Here is a 17,892-nt window from a genome sequence, read left to right as displayed (position 1 = left end):
CGCCCGGTACCGACACCGCACCCACCTAGCCCCCTCAGCGCGCCGCCCCAGCGGAAGCCGTACGGCGCGGTCCGATAAAGCGCAGTCACCCGCCACTGGCTTCACTGGCTTCCTCCAGGTGCGGTTTTCAGTCCCCTGCGCACATGCTTACGATAGGACACTCCTTTTCCTATTCGGGTTAGGATTTTCGTAAATGGAAAACTCTTATAGAAAGTAGAGGAGAATCTGCACGAGAGCCCGGATAGCTCAGTCGGTAGAGCATCAGACTTTTAATCTGAGGGTCCAGGGTTCAAGTCCCTGTTCGGGCGTTCGATTTTTTTTTTTTTTTTTTTTCCCTCCGCCGATACGTGACAATCTTTAGATGCTTTTGACTACAGTAAATATTTATATCCCTTCGAACATAACAGAGGAAAATAATAACGCAGATATTGTTACTTGGTGTTACAAGGAAATGGTAAAAAGTGCGTCAGGGTTTTATTCAGAAGGTAGAACAAATGACGGTGGAGGGAGAGCAGAGATGTTTTACAGCAGTCCATATGCGAGCCATACAAGCGAATTTAAATTTTATAGGAGCCACACATTAAAAAGAGTACAAAGAAGTAGGAAAATTTTTTTAATTTTAATAACATTTTATTTTCATGTAATCAATATTTTTAAATTATTAATGAAATTTAAACAATTTTTTGTACTGTCATTTAATTATGATGTGTGTTTTATGCTTACAGTACATTTAAATTCATATTTCAGGTGCTCCATAGCGGTGTCCACCCTATTCCGACAGCTTTTATTTTATTCCGTCTTTGGTTGGTGGCAGAGAAAGGCACAGAATAGGAAGATCAGTAATATACTCTCAGAAAATTATCGCGAAGTGTGGGTTCCATGGTGTAATGGTTAGCACTCTGGACTCTGAATCCAGCGATCCGAGTTCAAATCTCGGTGGAACCTTTAATTTTTGTTTTCATTCAATACCAGTGCGTTCTATTATATTATTCATTAGTTTCATATATGATATTCTCTTATGTTCTGAAAGGATCTGGAAAGAAAGTTAAACTAGGATTTTACCTTCTGAGCTTTTCAGACTAGATAATTCGAGCCCGTAGCACACCGTTAGGAGAACATACAGTAAGTCACTTAAATATGTAGCTAGTTGCACTAATTTTGATAGGAATGTTATTTGATGTTAAAGTGGAGATCGATTATGAAAGCCGAGGTTTCTTTGGCAGTTTCCATCCTGTATTGGTTTGAGGCTGGGATGCAGACCTAGCTTCTGTCTGGAATACACACTGGTGAGACGGCTACCAGGAGTTCTCATAAAACTAAGTAGTATCGTTTATGAATTAAAGGGTGCTTAAGCTACGAGAAAAACTCTGGTCTGGCAGCGGTGGGATTCGAACCCACGCCTCCGAAGAGACTGGAGCCTAAATCCAGCGCCTTAGACCGCTCGGCCACGCTACCTGCGTGGAGGAAACCTGTCCTCATAGTCCTCCTAAGAGACTAGAAGAGAGGAGTGGCGCTACAAATAGCTGTGCTAAATTGGCTGGTCTCCTCTGGGAACTATCGAGATTCCTTCGGACAGCAGAGCAGCAGATGGGAAAGCAGATAGACCAGAAGAAATAGACACACAGAAATTTCCAACAAAACAAGTTTATTCTTATGGGTGGGGCCACATCTGGGAGTGGGATGCCCCTGGGCTGGAAGCATCCCCCAAAGCGGGCAGCCGGAGGTCTGTACTCGCTCGCTCACTCATATTCAGTTGCGCTTTCTCCCGGTTTCTTCCACCCCTGTGTGCCCGCACTCCCACCTGGCTCACGTGCTTTGCCACGGTACCTCTTCCAGGGAGGCCTCTGAGGTCCAAACCGCGCGCCTCTGTCACATGCCCCGCCCAATTCCCTCACAACCCTCCCCCTCCCCCGCCCCTTTCCCATTCTAGTACCCGTAAGCCGTCAGACGCCGCCGCCCGCCAGGTGGCTCTGTGGCGCAATGGATAGCGCATTGGACTTCTAGTGACGAAAGAGCGATTCAAAGGTTGTGGGTTCGAATCCCACCAGAGTCGATTTTATTTCTTTTTTTTTTTTTTCTCCCCTCCCCCCCTTCCCCTTTCCTCTTCATCCGGCTTTTTCTTAAAGGCTCCAATCCCTTCTCCTACCCTATCTCAGTGTTTTCCATCTGGTTTCAGTTCCAACCTCAGCCTCCGCTCTGCTCTCTTCTTTACTTACCTGTCTGCCCCGGATCTTGGGCCAAGGAGAGCAGGACTGCGGGGCGGGAGACAGAAGGGGAGGGAAAGTGGGCGTGGACGCCGAGATAAAGGCAGGCCCCTGGCTCGGGGACACACGGGGATTTAATAACCACTTTATTCCATGCACTAGGGACTCGGGAAGGGACTGGGGCTGGGCCGGGGGTTAAAGAGGGTACAATCCTAGACGCAGGGGGCAGGGGCAGGGAGAAGGGACAGGAACCAGGAAAATATATATTTATATAGATACTCTAATATAGACCACATCTCACCCGCGCGCGGCGCCCGCGCGCCCCGCCGCCCTCCCCAACACCTCCTCACCCCGACGCCCGGGTCCCTCTGCTGCCCTCGGGCTGGAGTCTCTACCCCACCCCCCAGCCCCCGCCCTCGCCCACCCCGCAAAGCTCAGGGCCAAGGTCTCCAGAAAGCGGGCGGCGGGGGCGGCGGGGCCTTGGGCGCCCCGTCTTGTCTGTGAGGCGGCGGCGGCGGCGGCGGCAGCAGTCCTGTGAGGGGGGCCGGTGCGCCGGGATCCCCGGCTCGGGGGGAGCAGGGGGGCGGGGACCACGCGCAGCGCGGGCTAGGGGGGCCCTCGTGCACTGGGGGGCGCTGGTGCAGCGCGGGGCCGGGCGCTGGGGCGGCGGGGTCCAGCGGTGGGCGCGGCGCCTGGGGCCTCGGGTCTACCGGTTCCGGCCGGGGCGGCTTGGGGCGCAGGTAACCGTGCAGCGCGGAGAAGAGCTGGGCGCGGGCGGCCGGGCTGGCGTCGTGCGCGAAGGCCGCCAGGCGAAGCAGGCACTCGCGGAAGCCGGACAAGTAGCAGCTGGCGAGCGCCTCGGCGTCCTGGGCTGGGGACCGGGGAACCCCTGAAGCCCCGGCAGCGGGAGCGGCCGGCGGGAGGGCGGGCGGGGCGGGGGGGGGGGGTCCCAGGAGGGGGGAGGGGCGGGGCGCAGAGATACCGAGGCCGGACCGGCGCACAGACAGAGACAGGAAGCCAGATGGACAGACAGAGGGAGAAAATGAGGGAGACACAGAGACAGACGCGCGGGTGTTATTATTAACCTCGCCTCGGAGCAGAGCGTGCCACTCCCCAAGCCCACCGTCCACCGCAGGGTCCGCCCCATCTACCCCGGCCCGGGCCCCAGTGAACCCCCCTCCCTCCCTCCGCTGCCCCACCCCCGCGCTGTACCCGGGGGCTCCACCCGGCTTCGCTCCCTCAAGTAGCCCACGGCGAACTCCAGTATCTCTGCTTTCTCCAGCTTCGGGTTCCGGAGGTTCTGCAGATGGGAGGGGAGGGCGCAGAGACAGAAAGGGGTGGGGAGAGAGGGGGAAAGTGGCAGGGGGAAGAAGGGAGGGGGAATGCGGGAGCTGGGGGTGCCCCTGATTCGCGTTTGTGCGCCGACCACAGAATTCGCTACCGAATGCGAGGTGGAGATGACCGAGAATGGTCCTGGCCCACCGTGAGACGAAACTGTCCAACCCGAGGGGATGAAACCAAACCACAGTGTGAGGAGGGGATTTGAACAGCAAACCCCGGGAGTGAAATTAACCACCCCACTGGCTATCTTGGGGAGTGGGGGAGGAGGAGGGAGAATTTACAGACCCAAAGGTTGAGACCCACTGACCCTGGGAATGAAATTTACAGAGCCGGGTGTGAAACTTACAGACCCGAGGGGTGGCGATGAAGATCGCGTTCTGCGAGCGACAGGGGGTCTGGGATGGGATTCCAAGGGTCAGGATGCCTTGGAGCCAGGGTCGCTAAAGCAGTGTATGTCCCCACCCAAGTAGGAAGCCCTGAGACGCGAGGACGGAATGTTTGGGGGTCCGATGACGGCAGAAGAACTGACCTGGTCTCGGGTCCGCTCCAGCAGCAGCAGCCTCAGCTCTTCCAGGCTGCGGTTGATGCGGTCCCGGCGCCGCTTCTCCACAAGCGGCTTCAGCATCTGCGACCAGCAGGAAAAGGAAAGCGGGCCGACCCGACCGAGACTCAGCGCGGCCGCGCGGGCGTCCGGATCCCGCCGCTGGGACACTCCGGCCTCCACCCCCTTCCCCAGACCCCCGAGAGCCTAGGGCCGAGCGCATTCGATCCCTCTCCGCTCCGCCTCCCAACGCCCCTAGGGTCAATTTCTGTAGCTCGCCTCCTCTCTCTCCCGGTCTTCTGCATTCTCCTCTCTCATTCTTGTCCTCCCTCCTCCCCTGTCTGTGTCTCTGCTCCTCCTCCTCTTTTCTCTCTACGTCTCCGTCTCGTGCAGGCTTTCTCTGTCTCAGTGGAGAACTTTGGGGGCCCGCTTTGCGCCCAGACACGTGGGCCGCAAGGTGCGGGGCTGAGTTGGCGGCCCTGAGTGTAGAAAGGAAGATACCCAGCGCGACCGCGCCTCCTCTTCTCCCTCTAACCCGTCTATGCGATCACCCTTCTCCACTGGTTCTAAAATCTTCCACCCGGGCTCGGGCCTCTAGAAGCAGTGCCCTCCAGACCTGCTCTTATAAGGCTACATTGGGCCAGCTGTGGCTCACAGCCCGCGTGGAGCAAGTGCCTGTCCTCTCCGGTTTTTGTTTCCACTCTCCTCCCTTAGCTCTGTGCTCTTCTTGCTTATTTTACTCAAACTCTGACCCCCGCCCAAGCCTTCCAGGCCGCAAGGTGTCAACTGCCATTACCCACACCCCAGACCTCTGCTTCTGCCGCCCACCCAGTGCCAGCTCTGACGCCGACCTTTTCTCCATACTTTGCAGCTTCCTCCCCAGCTCCTGGCTCCTCGGGTCCCCCGCGCACCTCTCCCCCTTCCAGGCCTGCGCCTCCAGCCTCTTCCCTGGCCCTCGGTCTCAGGAACGCTATCCTCTGACCAGCCCGGGGAACCCCTGCTTCCTCCCCTCCCGCCTCTCACCTTGGGGCCGTCCCTGTTCTCGGCTCGATCCCGGGTCACCATCGCTCCTCCGGACCCTCGTGTGGACCGAGCCTCGGCTCTCCTCGAGCCTTATATTCCGCAGGCTCCCGAGTAGGGGGTGGTTAGGACCCGGGCCCGCCCCCTTCGGCACCTGGATCCCGCTGGCCTCGACCATGGGCACGAGGCTCCCGGAAAGGGGAGGAGCACTGGGGGGAGGGGTACGAGTGGAACTGGCCTGGGAGTGTGGGAAATGAGGGGCCAATGAAAGCCCCGGCTGGTTTAAGGACCATAAGGCTGTATAATGAGGCGGGACCCAGCTGAGGGGAGGAGATAATTAGGGGAAGAGGGAGTGTGAGTAGTTTGGGACCAGAATTCAGGTGTGGAGTTCAGAGTCCCCCCCCCCCCGCCCCGGTTCACTATTTCAGCTTTCTTGGAAGCTCACCGTACCCCGACTAACCCTGCAATCAGAAAGTTAGCATCCCTCTGGCCCTAGGCTGGATCCTATACAGCTTTTCCGCAAATTCACCTCCTATTTGGGATAATGAGCCACCTGAGTGTGCTGGTTGGATCCGTTTAATTCAACTGCGAATGTGTCTGCAGGTGGAAGAGCAGCGCTGTTCGATCTAAGTCAATCATATTCAACATCAGCGGGCTCACTGCGCCCACTGGGCGCCGGTCTAGGCTGGGACCGTTCATACTGAGATATGGACTGGAGGCCCAGTGCATTCCTGCAAGATTCAGTGGGAAACACTGATGTGTTCTCAAGTGGCTATTTTAGAAGCACAGTGAAGTAGGTGCTCAGGTAAAGGGTCATCAGAAGGGATGGCTGGACTGGGGTGGGGGAAGCCTCATGGAAGAGGAAGCAAGGTTTGAAGCACGGGTGGAGAGATCTTTCCACTTAGAAGCATTTGATTCACAACTAATTATAGGAGATTCAAGTGTCCCGCTGCCAGGACAGCTGACACACGTGTGCTCGCACTGCTTGCTCCTGGGGCCCCCTCATGATTATAGGGGAACAAGGAGCAGGCAGTTTTCTTAAAAAAGATAAAGGGAACAAAAAAGGGATCAATACCCACCTCAAACCAAGAGCGTGACACTGTCCAATGATGCGTGAGACTTGGCAACTTCAGGACAAAATGCCTGAGAAGATAAAATCAGAGATTTAACGGGACAGCAAGAATGCCAGGGACAAGGACACGGGGTTGCAGACCAAGTCAGAAGATAGCCGCGGAGTCAGAGACGGGTGGGGCTCCTCCAAGCCCTCCCAGCGCCGGTCCACAGCTTGGTTTTCTCAGGGAACCTGCCTTGCCAAAGTCCGAGCCAGAGGAACACAGACCTTGGGGAGGGCGCTTCCATTTGGGATTAGGGAGCCCAGCATATCCCACCTCCCCCTACCTGAGCCAAATGGGAACGCAGATGTGTGGCCCTAGAACCCCCCGCTGCCCCCCTCCTTGGGAACCTGGGCTCAGGCTGAGTTTTTCTCACCTGCACGCGAGGCTCCGGGGCCCCCGGCAGTTCGCACCCGGGTGTGGGGCCGCCCCTGGCCATATGGGGCGACTTTATGGCCGGATCCAGGCAGGAGGAAGGATGGCCGGGCGCTCCACCCACGTCAATTGTTGGGACCGTTTCTCTGCCGAGCCCTTGGGTCTAAAGCTCTCCTGGCCTTGGTTGCCTCAACTCTTTACAAGCTGAGATAGAGTTACCGAGCCCTTGCGATCGGTTGCATTGGTGGTTCAGTGGTAGAATTCTCGCCTGCCACGCGGGAGGCCCGGGTTCGATTCCCGGCCAATGCACAGTCGTAGTGTTTTTTTGTCCTTTCCTCTAAACTGTCTTTTCTTATGTATCTGAAAATCATCTTTAAGATTTCTACCAAATATTAATATTAATACTTAATTTTGTATCTATGTCTCAGAGTTTGAGGCTTCGGAACCATACCCTGATTCCGAAGGTCCTCACACTCCCATCCACCCAGCCTGGGGGTCCGGCTGTCCACACCCCTCCCTCCGCCCCTCGCCCGCACCTCCGCAGGCGTGACCCTGAGAAAGGACCCAGCGCTGGGATCCCTGCCCCGGGGGTCCTCTCAGGCCTCCGCGGGGGAGGGGCGAAGTCCTCCCGCCCCTGGAGCTCTGAGGCCCTTGCTCTCCTTTCCTTTTCTCTTCCTCGCTCTCCCTCTCAGTTTCTGTTCCCTGGAGCCCACTTTCTTTTTCTACGTCCACGGTCACGGCCTTTTTCGTCCCGCCGTCTTTCGGCGTCTCTGTCTCTTACATTCTTCCCAGGTCTCTTAACTTCTGCGCCGGGTCTCTCGGGATCTTCCGCGGACCCTGCATTTCTGGCCCCGGGTCTCTCCAGCCTCTGCATCTCTCTCCGCGGCTGTTTCTCGATCTCTGGGATCGTCTCTCCGGGATTCCGTCGCCTCCCGGCCCTCTGTGCTCCCACGCTCCGGCCATCCCCTGGGAAGCTCGCTCACACCTCCAGGTTCCTGCCACTCCCCGCCCGCCCCTTCCCGGCTGCTTTGATCCCGCACGCGTCGGGCCGGCGGGCGGCCGGGCTCCTGCCAGCTGCCGCGGCCACTTGTGAGCAGGGGCGGGGCGGCCCGGGCTTCCCCGCTCCCGGGCTCGGGCGCTGGTTTTCCGCCGTCTTGCCCTGCGCTCGGCCTCCCTCCGCGCCCCGCCTCGGCGCACAGTCCCGGCTGCTGCCCGGGCTGCCGCGGGCCCGCGTCTCTAGTTCGCGGAGTCTGGGTCTGGGTCTTGTCTGTCTCGGTCCCTCTCTCTGGAACTCGCCCCGAGTCTGTGTCTCTGCCTCTGGATCCGGTCTCCTGTCTCTTCCAGCTTCATCTGGGCTTCATCTTTCTGCTTCATCTGAGATAGGCTTGGGGCCTTTCTTTTTCTTCTCTGGATTGTGTCAGCGCCTGGGAATGCTCTCTTCTCAACTCTGAGCCGTGATAGTGACCCCCGGAAGGAAACTCTACAACTCTTTGGGCACCCGTATATCTGTGTGCACAGCCGCTCTACTCAATCACGAAGCTGCTATTTATGGAGGGCCTCTTGTGCACCAAGTGTTGTTAGGCATTGGGGGTACCTTGGATCGGCTCTCCTGACTCTTACATTATGGTGGGGGGAGGGGAGACAGAAAATAACTAAGGAAGCAGAAATATAAGATGGTTGTGAGGCTGGGGTGGGGGAGACAACTGGTCATGGCAATGACTTGAGAGTGAAGGGCTACTTTACTCTGGGTGATCATGTAATAGGGAAGAACCTCTGTGTTCTATTACAACTTAATCACTAAAGGGATGTTGCCTATAATCTTGTTACACACAATGGCCCATCTCTGGGAACCCTGCCTCCCAGGTAATAAGCATTAAGATAAAATACCTTTGTTTAGCTCATAGGAAGCATCCTGACCAGGCCCACCTGTGCAGGAAGGAAGACATTAACCCATCCCTTTTGGAGGCTGACCAGAACCAAGAAATGTTTGACTTTACTCCCTCCCCTTTTGGGATACAAGAAGCCTGAATTCTAACTCAGGCAAGATGGTTCTTTGGGACAGGAGTCCACCATCTTCTTGGTCTGCCTGCTTGCCAAGTAGAGTAGCTATTCCTTGCTCCCAACAACTCATCTTTTGATTTATCGGCTGGTGGCAGCAAGCAGTGGGAGCTTGGACTTGGTGAGCAAGCCTTGCTGATCCTGGCCAGCTGGGCCTGGTTGGGGAATTCTCGAATATGGCCCTAGCAGCTGCCGAGGACCACTGTCCTGTGTGTTTGCCCTTCAAAATTCCTGAAGCAACACCGACTGCCCCAGCACTTGGCAGTTAGAGAAAGGAATCCACATTTGGGAGTTAATGGGCTGTAGGGTAAGTCACTCTGGTGTGTACAAGCCAGAAACTTTATTTCCTCTGTGTTTGGGCCTTTTTCTTGGGAATAAGGCAATTTATTTTGTATTTGGGTGGGTATCTTGGAGAGAGGAAAGAGTCGTTGGACTTTTACCTGATTTGTGAACTGGTTTGTTTCTTTGGATGCTAGCATTTGTGTGCACCATTTGTGTTTTGTTTGTCTTGAATTCCTGTATTTAAAAATGGTGAATGTTTCAACTATCACTAAAGAAAGTCCTCTGAGGCACGTTTTTGATAAATGATCTGATTACAGCCAAGAACCCATGAGTGGGAGGAATATGTTTTTTTGAAACAATGTGTGGCCACAGTACCTGTTAGGATCTGCGAAAGGGGTTGAGGCACGGTTATCTTGGGACCCTGTGCACCATGTACTGCTACCTTTGCTGTGTTAATTACATCGTTTGTGGTCTCCTGTGTCATTCATACATGTAAAACCCCAAGACCAAACTTGAGGGTTTATTTAGGATTTTCTGTTGTCCTTTGGGCTCTTCATCTCATTTTGTTTGGTACTGTTTCTCCACTTATAACCAAATCAGTTTTGCGATATTTGGAACCTTTACTGATGTCCAATGGAGGAAAGGAACAACAGAAGGGAAATAAAAGTCTGTGGGACATTCCCAGGGAGAGAAGTTCCTCTTGGTTCCTGAAATCACCAAAAGCCCCATCCCAGAGTTCAGCCCAGGTGGTTGATGCCAAAGCAAAAAGGCATCCTTTTGATGGTTAGAGATGATTATTTGCTACTTATGGTTTTATGGTAGCTATTCTGCGAAGAAGCAGGGAAGAATGATGAAATCCTTTATGTGTAAGCATTTGTGCTGTTACATCAGGGAAAATAAGAAAAGGAAGGGAATGAGAGGAGAATATGTTGCTTCAAAACTTAACTCCTCTAGCCAAGCAAGCTATCTTAGCCGCTCTGTTATGCCAGTATATCCACTTCTTCCACCACCTTCCATTCCTGTCCAGCCCCAATTCCTGACCCTGGGCCTCAGGACTTCCCCTCCTTATAGGGAGCAATTAAAAAAATCCTGTGTTAGTTTCTGAGGCACAGGGACTTGGTCTGGTATTGCCATCTAGGACCCAACAGGGCACCCGGTTTGGGCCAGAAGCCACTCCTAGGGCAGGCAGTTTCCCTGACACTGTTATCTCATAGGGTGCCTACATGCAAATGAACAGCCAGCTGGGCTTCTCGGACTTGCTTATTTGGAAAGATCCGAACCCTCCTTTATAGGGAGACTACTTACTAGTGCATCTTCCCAGGGCTTTGAAAAGGGGAACCCAAGCAAAAGAGTTTGAACAAAATTCAAGAAATACAGCACAACAAACGACGACGTCTCTGAATTTTTGGAAAGAATTCATCAGGCCTACAAACAAACAGCATACTAAGGCAGATCCCAAGGCCCCTGAAAATATTAGGAAGGTAAATTTAACATTTTGGGGGGCGAAGTGCCTCAGATATCAGGAGAAGACTGCAAAGATGAGATGGTGCATTTGGAAAGAACCCTTCTCAATTGGTAGATGTTGCTTTTAAAGTGTTCCACGGGGAACAACAACAGAAGAAAGAAGATGCAAAACAAAATGCCCCCTTTTTTTTTTTGACAGCAGCATTGGATTCCCGCAAGTGACATGAAGAGAAGTTTGTCAGCACTGGGGAAGGAACAGCGTGCTTACTTTAAGGAGGAAGAACGCTGGAAAATAGATTGCCCTAGGCTAAAACAGAAGAAGAAACGCAATAAAAGAGGAGCACCTCTCATATGATAGAAAGAGAGGAAGATTCTAAGGAATGAAGAGGCCCAGGGACTCCCTTGGATTTGAGGTGCCCAGTTCCAATTTCCCCACCGGAGCCCAGGGGGAAAATTGACAGTGGGGAATGAGTTGATTGACTTACTGATAGATCTCACCCTGAAGTTTTCCCACCAGAACAGCTTGACATCAGTCCCACCAGCACACACTTTAAGCTTACAGGTGGGCCCCTTTCTCTTCTGGTCCCAGGCACTTCGGGTTCTGCAGGCCCAGGTGCAGACATGGCCAAGTCCAAGAACCACACCACACACAACCAGTCCCGAAAATGGCACAGAAACGGCATCAAGAAACCCCGATCACAACGATATGAATCTTTTAAGGAGGTAGACCCCAAGTTCCTGAGGAACATGCACTTTGCCAAGAAGCACAACAAGAAGGGCCTGAAGAAGATGCAGGCCAACAATGCCAAGGCTATAAGCGCACGTGCTGAAGCTATCAAGGCACTCGTAAAGCCCAAGGAGGTGAAGCCCAAGATCCCAGCGAAAGGCAGCCACAAGCTCAGTCAACTTGCCTACATTGCTCACCCCAAGCTTGGGAAGCGTGCTCGTGCCGGCATTGCCAAGGGTCTCAGGCTCTGCTGGCCAAAGTTCCAGGCCAAGGCTCAAACCAAGGCCAAGGCTGCAGGTGCCGCTGCAGCTCCAGCTCCAGCTCCAGCTCAGGCTCCCAAGGGTGCCCAGGCGCCCACAAAGGCTCCGGAGTAGAGACCTTTATCTGCCAATGTGAGGACGGAAGGACTGGTATAACCCCTGGGCTGCTGTATACATGGGGCTGGTGTCCTCCTGTGCTATTTGTACAAATAAACCTGAGGCAGGATCTGTCAGAAAAAAAAAAAAACAAAAAAGCTTACAGGTGGTGCTCATATTTAGGTTACTCTGTGGTTCCAGTTTCTTTTGGAAAAAGTGTCTGCTTTGTTGCCGGTGCTCCTCAGGCAAATTATACTGGCCGATAGTACTGTACAGTGTGAATGGATATGGATAAAGACTCATTACAGAAGTGCTCTTGGTCGGGGCACCAATGTACACGAATGACCTAAAGAAAGAGAAGGGAAGAAACTACCTGTTTAAAATTAATTAAAAATAAAAAACAGTGTCTAAAAACCAGAGATCCACAATTCTCGTCCCAAATAGATGAGCTGGCATTTATTTCCATAACAGTGCTCTAAGGATCACACTCTAGGGGCTGTTAGCCTTACTAGCAAATAAAGTATAAGTCAACAACAACAACAACAAAAAATGAGTCTGCCTGTTTACTGTCACAAAGGGCATTTTGAATTGGCACCAATTTCTGGAAGGCCCCGAGGATGTTGAAAATGCTCTGTTGGTTCAGCGATTGCCTCTCTTTCAGACATCAGCATGGATGGCTTTCATGATGTGATCGTTGGTTCACCTTTGGAAAATCAGAACTCTGGAGCTGTGTACATCTACCATGGTTGTGAGGGCACCATTTGCATGAGGTGTTCCCAGAAAATTTTGGGATCTGATGGAGCCTTTAGGAGCCATCTTCAGTACTTTGGGAGATCCCTGGATGGCCATGGAGATTTAAGTGGGGGATTCCATCACCAGTGAGTCCATTGGTGTCTTTGGATAAGTTGTTCCAGTCTGGTTACAGAGTATTGCTGATGTATCTGTAGGTGCTTCCTTCACACCAGAGAAAAAAATCACTTTGCTCAACGAGAATGCTGAGGTAAACCTCAAACTCTGCTTCTATGCGAAGTTTCGACCTACTGAGCAAAACAATCCAGTGGTCATTGTATGTAACATCAGAATTGATACAGACCAATATTTATCCAGAGTAACCCCATGGGTTTGTTTCAAGAAAATAATAAGTAGCATTGACGTATATACACTACCACATGTAAAACAGATAGCTAGTGGGAAGCTGCTGCATAACACAGGGAGATCAACTCCATGATGGGTGATGATGGGTGATGACTTTGAGGGCTGGGATTGTGAGGGTGGGAGGGAGTCACAAGAGGGGGGGGTATGGGGATATATATATAAATACAGCTGATTCACTTTGTTGTACAGAAAAAACTGGCACAACAGTGTAAAGCAATTATATTCCAATAAAGAGCTTACAAAAGAAAAGAAGAGAAAATAATAAAAGGTGCTTGCAGAAGACCATGCTAGTAAATCAAGCACAGAGTTGCTCTGAGTACATCATCCACAAACAGCTCTGTGATGCTGTCAACTCTCTGGATCGGTGCATGAACGTCAGTCTGGAAAACCCTGGCACTAGCCCCGAAGCCTACTTAGAGATAGCCAAGATCTCTAGTATCCCTTTCTATCAACAGAAAAAACAAGAAAATGAAAGATACGCTAAAAAGAACATCATTAAAATGTCAAGAGACTAATTTAACTTGGGATAAGGCCTTGCCAGTTGCTCTGCTCCCAGAAGCAGGCTTAAATTAAGCCCCTTTGAAATATTGTATGATAGGCCATTCCAGGTGTCGGCCCAGGCAGGAGAATCTATAAATGCTTTAAAACAGCAGTCCCCAAACTTCTTGGCACCAGGGACCGTTTTTGTGGAAGACAATTTTTCCAAGGACGAGGTGGGGGGTGGGGTGGCACGGGATGGTTTCCGGATGGTTCCGGGATGGTTCCAGCATACTACATTTATTGTGCACTTTATGTCCATGATTATTACATCAGCTCCACCTCAGATCATCAGGCATTAGATCCTGGGGGTTGGGGAACCCTGCTTGAAAAGACCTAGCAGTTGTCAATTATGTTAAAACTTTGGGCACTGTACTCACCTCTGTTCATGAATTTGGGGATCAGAGCTGGAGGGTAAACATAGAGGAGCTGTTGGGAGATAGATGGCTTTTAATGCAATGAGACTGGAGCGCCTAGGAGGGAGTGTGGAGAGAGAAGAGAAGAGGCATGGGGCATCCCAAAACTTAGAGGTCAGGTTGAGGAGGAGGAGTTGTCAAAGGACGCAGAGTTATCAGAGAAGTAGCAGAAAAGGCAGGTGACCTGGAAACCTAAAGAGAGTGTGTGAAGGAGGAGGGAGCCATTAGGTCTAGCTAACCAACCACCCAGTTTAGCATCTTAGAAATCACAGATGACCTGCGGGGAGAGGGACGTCCGTCCGCTTACTCAGTGGGTCGAGGTAAGAATGGGACGTGAAGGCATGCAGACAGACGATGGCGATAGACACTCCAAGTTTTGCTGTGAATGGGGAGGAACGTTGGTGGCAGCCGGAGCACAAGAAAGAGATGAGGGTTGCTAGAATGTGTTTGATGCTGGTGGGAGTAACCAAGGGTGGCTGGGGGGTAGACTTCACCCCAGTAGGGAAGAGTCCTCACCCACAGGGAGATGGGGTGTGGGTTACAGAGTGTCAGAAGGATGAGGCAGATGCCCTCTAATGCTACCTGTTTTCCCAAAGAAGGAATGAATCCTGCGATAAATCATAATGGAAAAGGATATGAAAAAGAATGTATATGGATGTACAACTGAATCATTTAGGAATAGAAATAGAAATTAACACAATATTATAAAACAACTACACTTCAATAAAAAAATTTTTTTAAAAGACTGAATCAAGGGGAGAAAGTTACAGGTCCTTTGAGGAGAAAGGTGTGAAACGTTCATTTTGGAAAGTAGGAAAACGGACCTTCTAGGATAGAATAGGATTTCTAGGCAGGTTGAGAGTCCATTTGAGATGTGGGATCAAAAATTACAATTTCAGTGGTGAATTCACCATGAAGCTAATGAAATGTACACTTCAGGACCCCTCACTTACGCCTGCCCCTGGGAGGGTCCCAGCAATGCGCTCCCCTGGCCATATGCTTATGTAAAACTTGCCAAAATGAGATATTTTAACTGCAAGTGGTAAACACCGCTGTCTGTTTTCACTCCAGCTTCCCCTCTGTCCCCTTCCCCCCAGGTGTTGGAGTGGCTGTGGGCATTTGGGGATTTGTTAATGGTCATGCAGTTAATGTGGTTCCCAGTCACTTGCATACATAGTTAAGTTGGCCCTGCCATCCTGGTGTGGGAATGGCTTCTGGGGAAACTCCTGTCACCTGTGCCCACTCACTCGGCTTCCTGCCCTGAAGCTGCAAAGCCTGAGGGCACATGTGCTGTGAATGCATCCAGGGGCTCTTGTCAGTATGAGTGCATGGGTGGTAGAGGAAAAACGAGACTGGAAATATGCGAAGTCAGTAGCCAGTCTGTGGAGAGTATTATAGGGGTATATAATACCCTTATACCGCCTGGCAGGCAGTACCAATAAGGTATTTTTCTGGACTTTGTAACCTTTGTGGCATTTGCCAGATTTTTCAATTTGTAAGCTGTGATCTCGTTTCACTGTAAATATTACTTTTTGTACCTAATTTTATATTATTTTCTTAAAAAGCTCTTACCCCCCAAAACAATTACATACACGTTAGGCTCCCCAAACCTGAGACCAGTTGACCTAGTTGGGGGGTTGTCTCCAGCCATCGCTCTGATGTAGAGGTGGCTGTGCGGGAGCGGGGGGGGGGGGGGGGCCCCCCCGCCACGCCCGTTCCCAGGGTTTCTGAGGGGATGGGATGGGGGTCTCTGCGGAGGGCACACCTCCGTGGCAGCGCATGCCTGTCCGTTTGTGGTTGTGTCTGTGTACATGGTGTGTACATGGGCGTCTGGGCCTCCAGCCTGTTCCTGGCCGCCCTCTCAACACGGGGCAGCATCTGGGCTTGGGGGAGGGGAGCTCGTGTCCCACACGCGCTGGGGCCCTGGGGAGGCGGGAGGCGGGGAAGGAACTGAGACGGCACTGAGACGGCACAGCTGGCCTGGTGTCGCCGCTTCCCCTCCCCCGCTGGGACGTCTCCCCAGGCCTGGGTTCCGAGGCTCAGCTCCTCCCTTTTTATTCTTCAAAGAGAAGGCTGGCTTCCTGGGACCCCCTAGGTCCTGGGAAGGGCAAGTTCCTGGACGGTTGGGACCTGGGGGTTGGGGATGGGGAAGCAGGGGGCCCAGGCCCCTGGGCCAAGGGAAGAATCGGGATAGAAGACCTCTGTAGAGCCCCAGACAAAACGCAATAATCCCTGCCCTTATGGGGTGTACATTCTTGTGGTGGAAACAGTCAAATGCACATTATACAAAAGCTGTCATTTTTCAGCTGGTGGTAAGAGCTGTGGAGAAAAGGGAAGCAAGGAGGTGGAGTGGAGAGTGGGAATTGTGGCTTCAGCCAGTAAGAACAGGGAAGGACTCACGGAGAAGGTGAAATTTAAAGAGGTGAGGGCACAAGCTAGGGGGCCACCCCCGGGGAGGAGCCCTCCAGCCAGAGGGACAGGCAGGCTTGAAGGACAACCTGCCAGGTTTGTCAAAGGAACAGAGAGCAGCAGGGGACGGAGTGGGGTTGCCTGGAGGGCAGGTAGCATGTGCCGGAGTTGCAGGAGGTGAGATCAGAGCCACAGGAGGGGAGGCTGATTATGTAGAACCTTCTAGGCCATCGCAAGGACTTTGTCATCTCTGAGTGTAATGTGAAACCATTGGAGGACATTCCCCCCCCCCGCCCCGCCTCCAGCTTTTATGTTTTGTTTTTGAACCTTTTATATAATTTAAAACTTTCAGAGAAGTTACAAAAATAGTACAAGGATTATATATCAACTATACTTCAATTAAAACAAAAACAAAAACAAAACAAAAAACAAAAACAAAAAAATAGTGCCATGAACTCCTGTCTACTCTTTTCCCAGGTCTATTCATTCCTTAGATTTGCTCCATTTGCTTTATCATTTCTCTCCAAATACAGATATAAAATATTTGTCTTCTGAATCATTTGGGGCTAAATTGAACACCTCAGACCCTTTTGCCTACAGTTACTCAGTGTATTTGCTGAGAACGGGGACATTTGTAGTAATAATAGTACATATTAGTATAACTATCAATGTTAGGATATTAAAATTAATATCCTACTATTATTTAATGCCAGTTCATGCTTAAATTTCCTCAGGTGTTTCAGTGATGTCCTTTATGGCCCTTTTTTTCCCCTAATCCAGGTCCCATCCAGGATCCCACACTGCATTTAGCTGTTATGTCTCTTCAGTTTCACTTATTCTGGAAGATTTTTGATCTTCAGTTTTTTTTATATATATATCCCAGCATTTTAAAAAAATTTTTACTGAAGTATAGTTGATTTACAATGTTGTGTTAATTTCTGCTGTACAGCAAAGTGACTCAGTTATACATACTATCTTTTTCGTATTCTTTTCCATTATGGGCTATCACAGGATATTGAATATAGTTCCCTGTGCTACACAGTAGGACCTTGTTGTTTATCCATCCTAGGTATGGGGTTATACTAGTTTGCATCTACTAATCGCAAACTCCCAATCCTTCTCTCCCCACCCCTCCGCCCCCTTGGCACCACAAGGGTCTCTTTCTGTTTTGCAGATATGTTCATTTGTGTTGTATTTTAGATTCCACATGTAAGTGATATCATATGGTATTTGTCTTTCTCTTTCTGACTTACTTTGGTTAGTATGATAATCTCTAGGTCCATCCATGTTGTTGCAAATGGCATTATTTTATTGTTTTTGATGGCTGAGTAATATTCCATTGTATATATACACATCTTCTTTATCCATTCATCTGTCGATGGGTATTTAGATTGTTTCCATGTCTTGGCTATTGTAAATAGCGCTGCTGTGAGCATAGGGATGCAGCATAGGGGTGCGTGTATCTTTTTGAATTATAGTTTTGTCTGGGTATGTGCCCAGGAGTGGGATTGCTAGATCATATGGCAACTCTATTTTTAGTTTTTGAGGAACCTCCATACTGTTTTCCATGATGGCTGTACCAATTTATACTCCTACACCCCTTTTCTCCACACCCTCTCCAGCATTTATTTATTTATTGGCTGCTTTGGGTCTTCGATGCTGCACACGCGCTTTCTCTAGTTGTGGCAAGCGGGGGGCTGCTGTGGTGCACAGTGGTTTCTCTTGTTGCAGCTTACAGGCTCTAGGCATGTGGGCCTCAGTAGTTGCGGCACACGGGCTCAATAGTTGTGGCGCACAGGCTTAGTTGCTCCACAGCATGTGGGATCTTCCTGGAGCAGGGATGGAATCTGTGTCCCCTGCATTGACAGGCGGATTCTTAACCACTGCGCCACCAA

General features: G+C 51.3%; 2 protein-coding genes and 5 non-coding genes across 9 annotated transcripts; 5 read left to right on the top strand and 2 right to left on the bottom strand.

Moving 5' to 3' along the window:
• The first annotated feature begins 235 nt into the window (after positions 1–235).
• Positions 236–308, top strand: TRNAK-UUU (transfer RNA lysine (anticodon UUU)). Its single transcript has one exon. It is a non-coding gene; the product is annotated as a tRNA-Lys (tRNA).
• Positions 309–873: 565 nt separating this feature from the next.
• On the top strand, positions 874–945 carry TRNAQ-CUG (transfer RNA glutamine (anticodon CUG)). Its single transcript has one exon. It is a non-coding gene; the product is annotated as a tRNA-Gln (tRNA).
• A 428-nt stretch (positions 946–1,373) lies between these two features.
• TRNAL-UAG (transfer RNA leucine (anticodon UAG)) lies at positions 1,374–1,455 on the bottom strand. The gene has a single exon. It is a non-coding gene; the product is annotated as a tRNA-Leu (tRNA).
• Positions 1,456–1,966: 511 nt separating this feature from the next.
• On the top strand, positions 1,967–2,053 carry TRNAR-UCU (transfer RNA arginine (anticodon UCU)). The gene is given in 2 exon segments: positions 1,967–2,003; positions 2,018–2,053. It is a non-coding gene; the product is annotated as a tRNA-Arg (tRNA).
• A 585-nt stretch (positions 2,054–2,638) lies between these two features.
• Positions 2,639–6,807, bottom strand: HES7 (hes family bHLH transcription factor 7). 3 transcript variants are annotated; one of them, XM_057716512.1, is made up of 5 exons: positions 6,595–6,807; positions 6,186–6,249; positions 4,075–4,170; positions 3,417–3,504; positions 2,639–3,093 (listed from the first exon to the last, which is right to left on the bottom strand). In XM_057716512.1, the coding sequence occupies exons 3-5, from the start codon at positions 4,168–4,170 to the stop codon at positions 2,639–2,641; spliced, it is 639 nt and encodes a 212-aa protein (XP_057572495.1). In that variant the 5' UTR covers positions 6,186–6,249; positions 6,595–6,807. The 3 variants fall into 3 exon arrangements, with proteins under 3 accessions (XP_057572495.1, XP_057572494.1, XP_057572496.1); XM_057716511.1 differs by lacking the exons at positions 6,186–6,249; positions 6,595–6,807 and adding an exon at positions 5,110–5,151 and having other exon boundaries at positions 2,639–3,114; positions 3,423–3,504; XM_057716513.1 differs by lacking the exons at positions 6,186–6,249; positions 6,595–6,807 and having other exon boundaries at positions 4,075–4,256.
• Positions 6,808–6,831: 24 nt separating this feature from the next.
• On the top strand, positions 6,832–6,902 carry TRNAG-GCC (transfer RNA glycine (anticodon GCC)). Its single transcript has one exon. It is a non-coding gene; the product is annotated as a tRNA-Gly (tRNA).
• A 4,072-nt stretch (positions 6,903–10,974) lies between these two features.
• Positions 10,975–11,498, top strand: LOC130840733 (60S ribosomal protein L29-like). The gene has a single exon (XM_057716514.1). The coding sequence runs from the start codon at positions 11,019–11,021 to the stop codon at positions 11,496–11,498; it is 480 nt and encodes a 159-aa protein (XP_057572497.1). The 5' UTR covers positions 10,975–11,018.
• Positions 11,499–17,892: the final 6,394 nt, after the last annotated feature.

This window comes from Hippopotamus amphibius, chromosome 17 (assembly GCF_030028045.1).
Source record: "Hippopotamus amphibius kiboko isolate mHipAmp2 chromosome 17, mHipAmp2.hap2, whole genome shotgun sequence".
In the NCBI taxonomy this organism is placed as follows: Eukaryota; Metazoa; Chordata; class Mammalia; order Artiodactyla; family Hippopotamidae; genus Hippopotamus; species Hippopotamus amphibius.
This window is presented reverse-complemented; position numbering and strand designations above follow the sequence as displayed.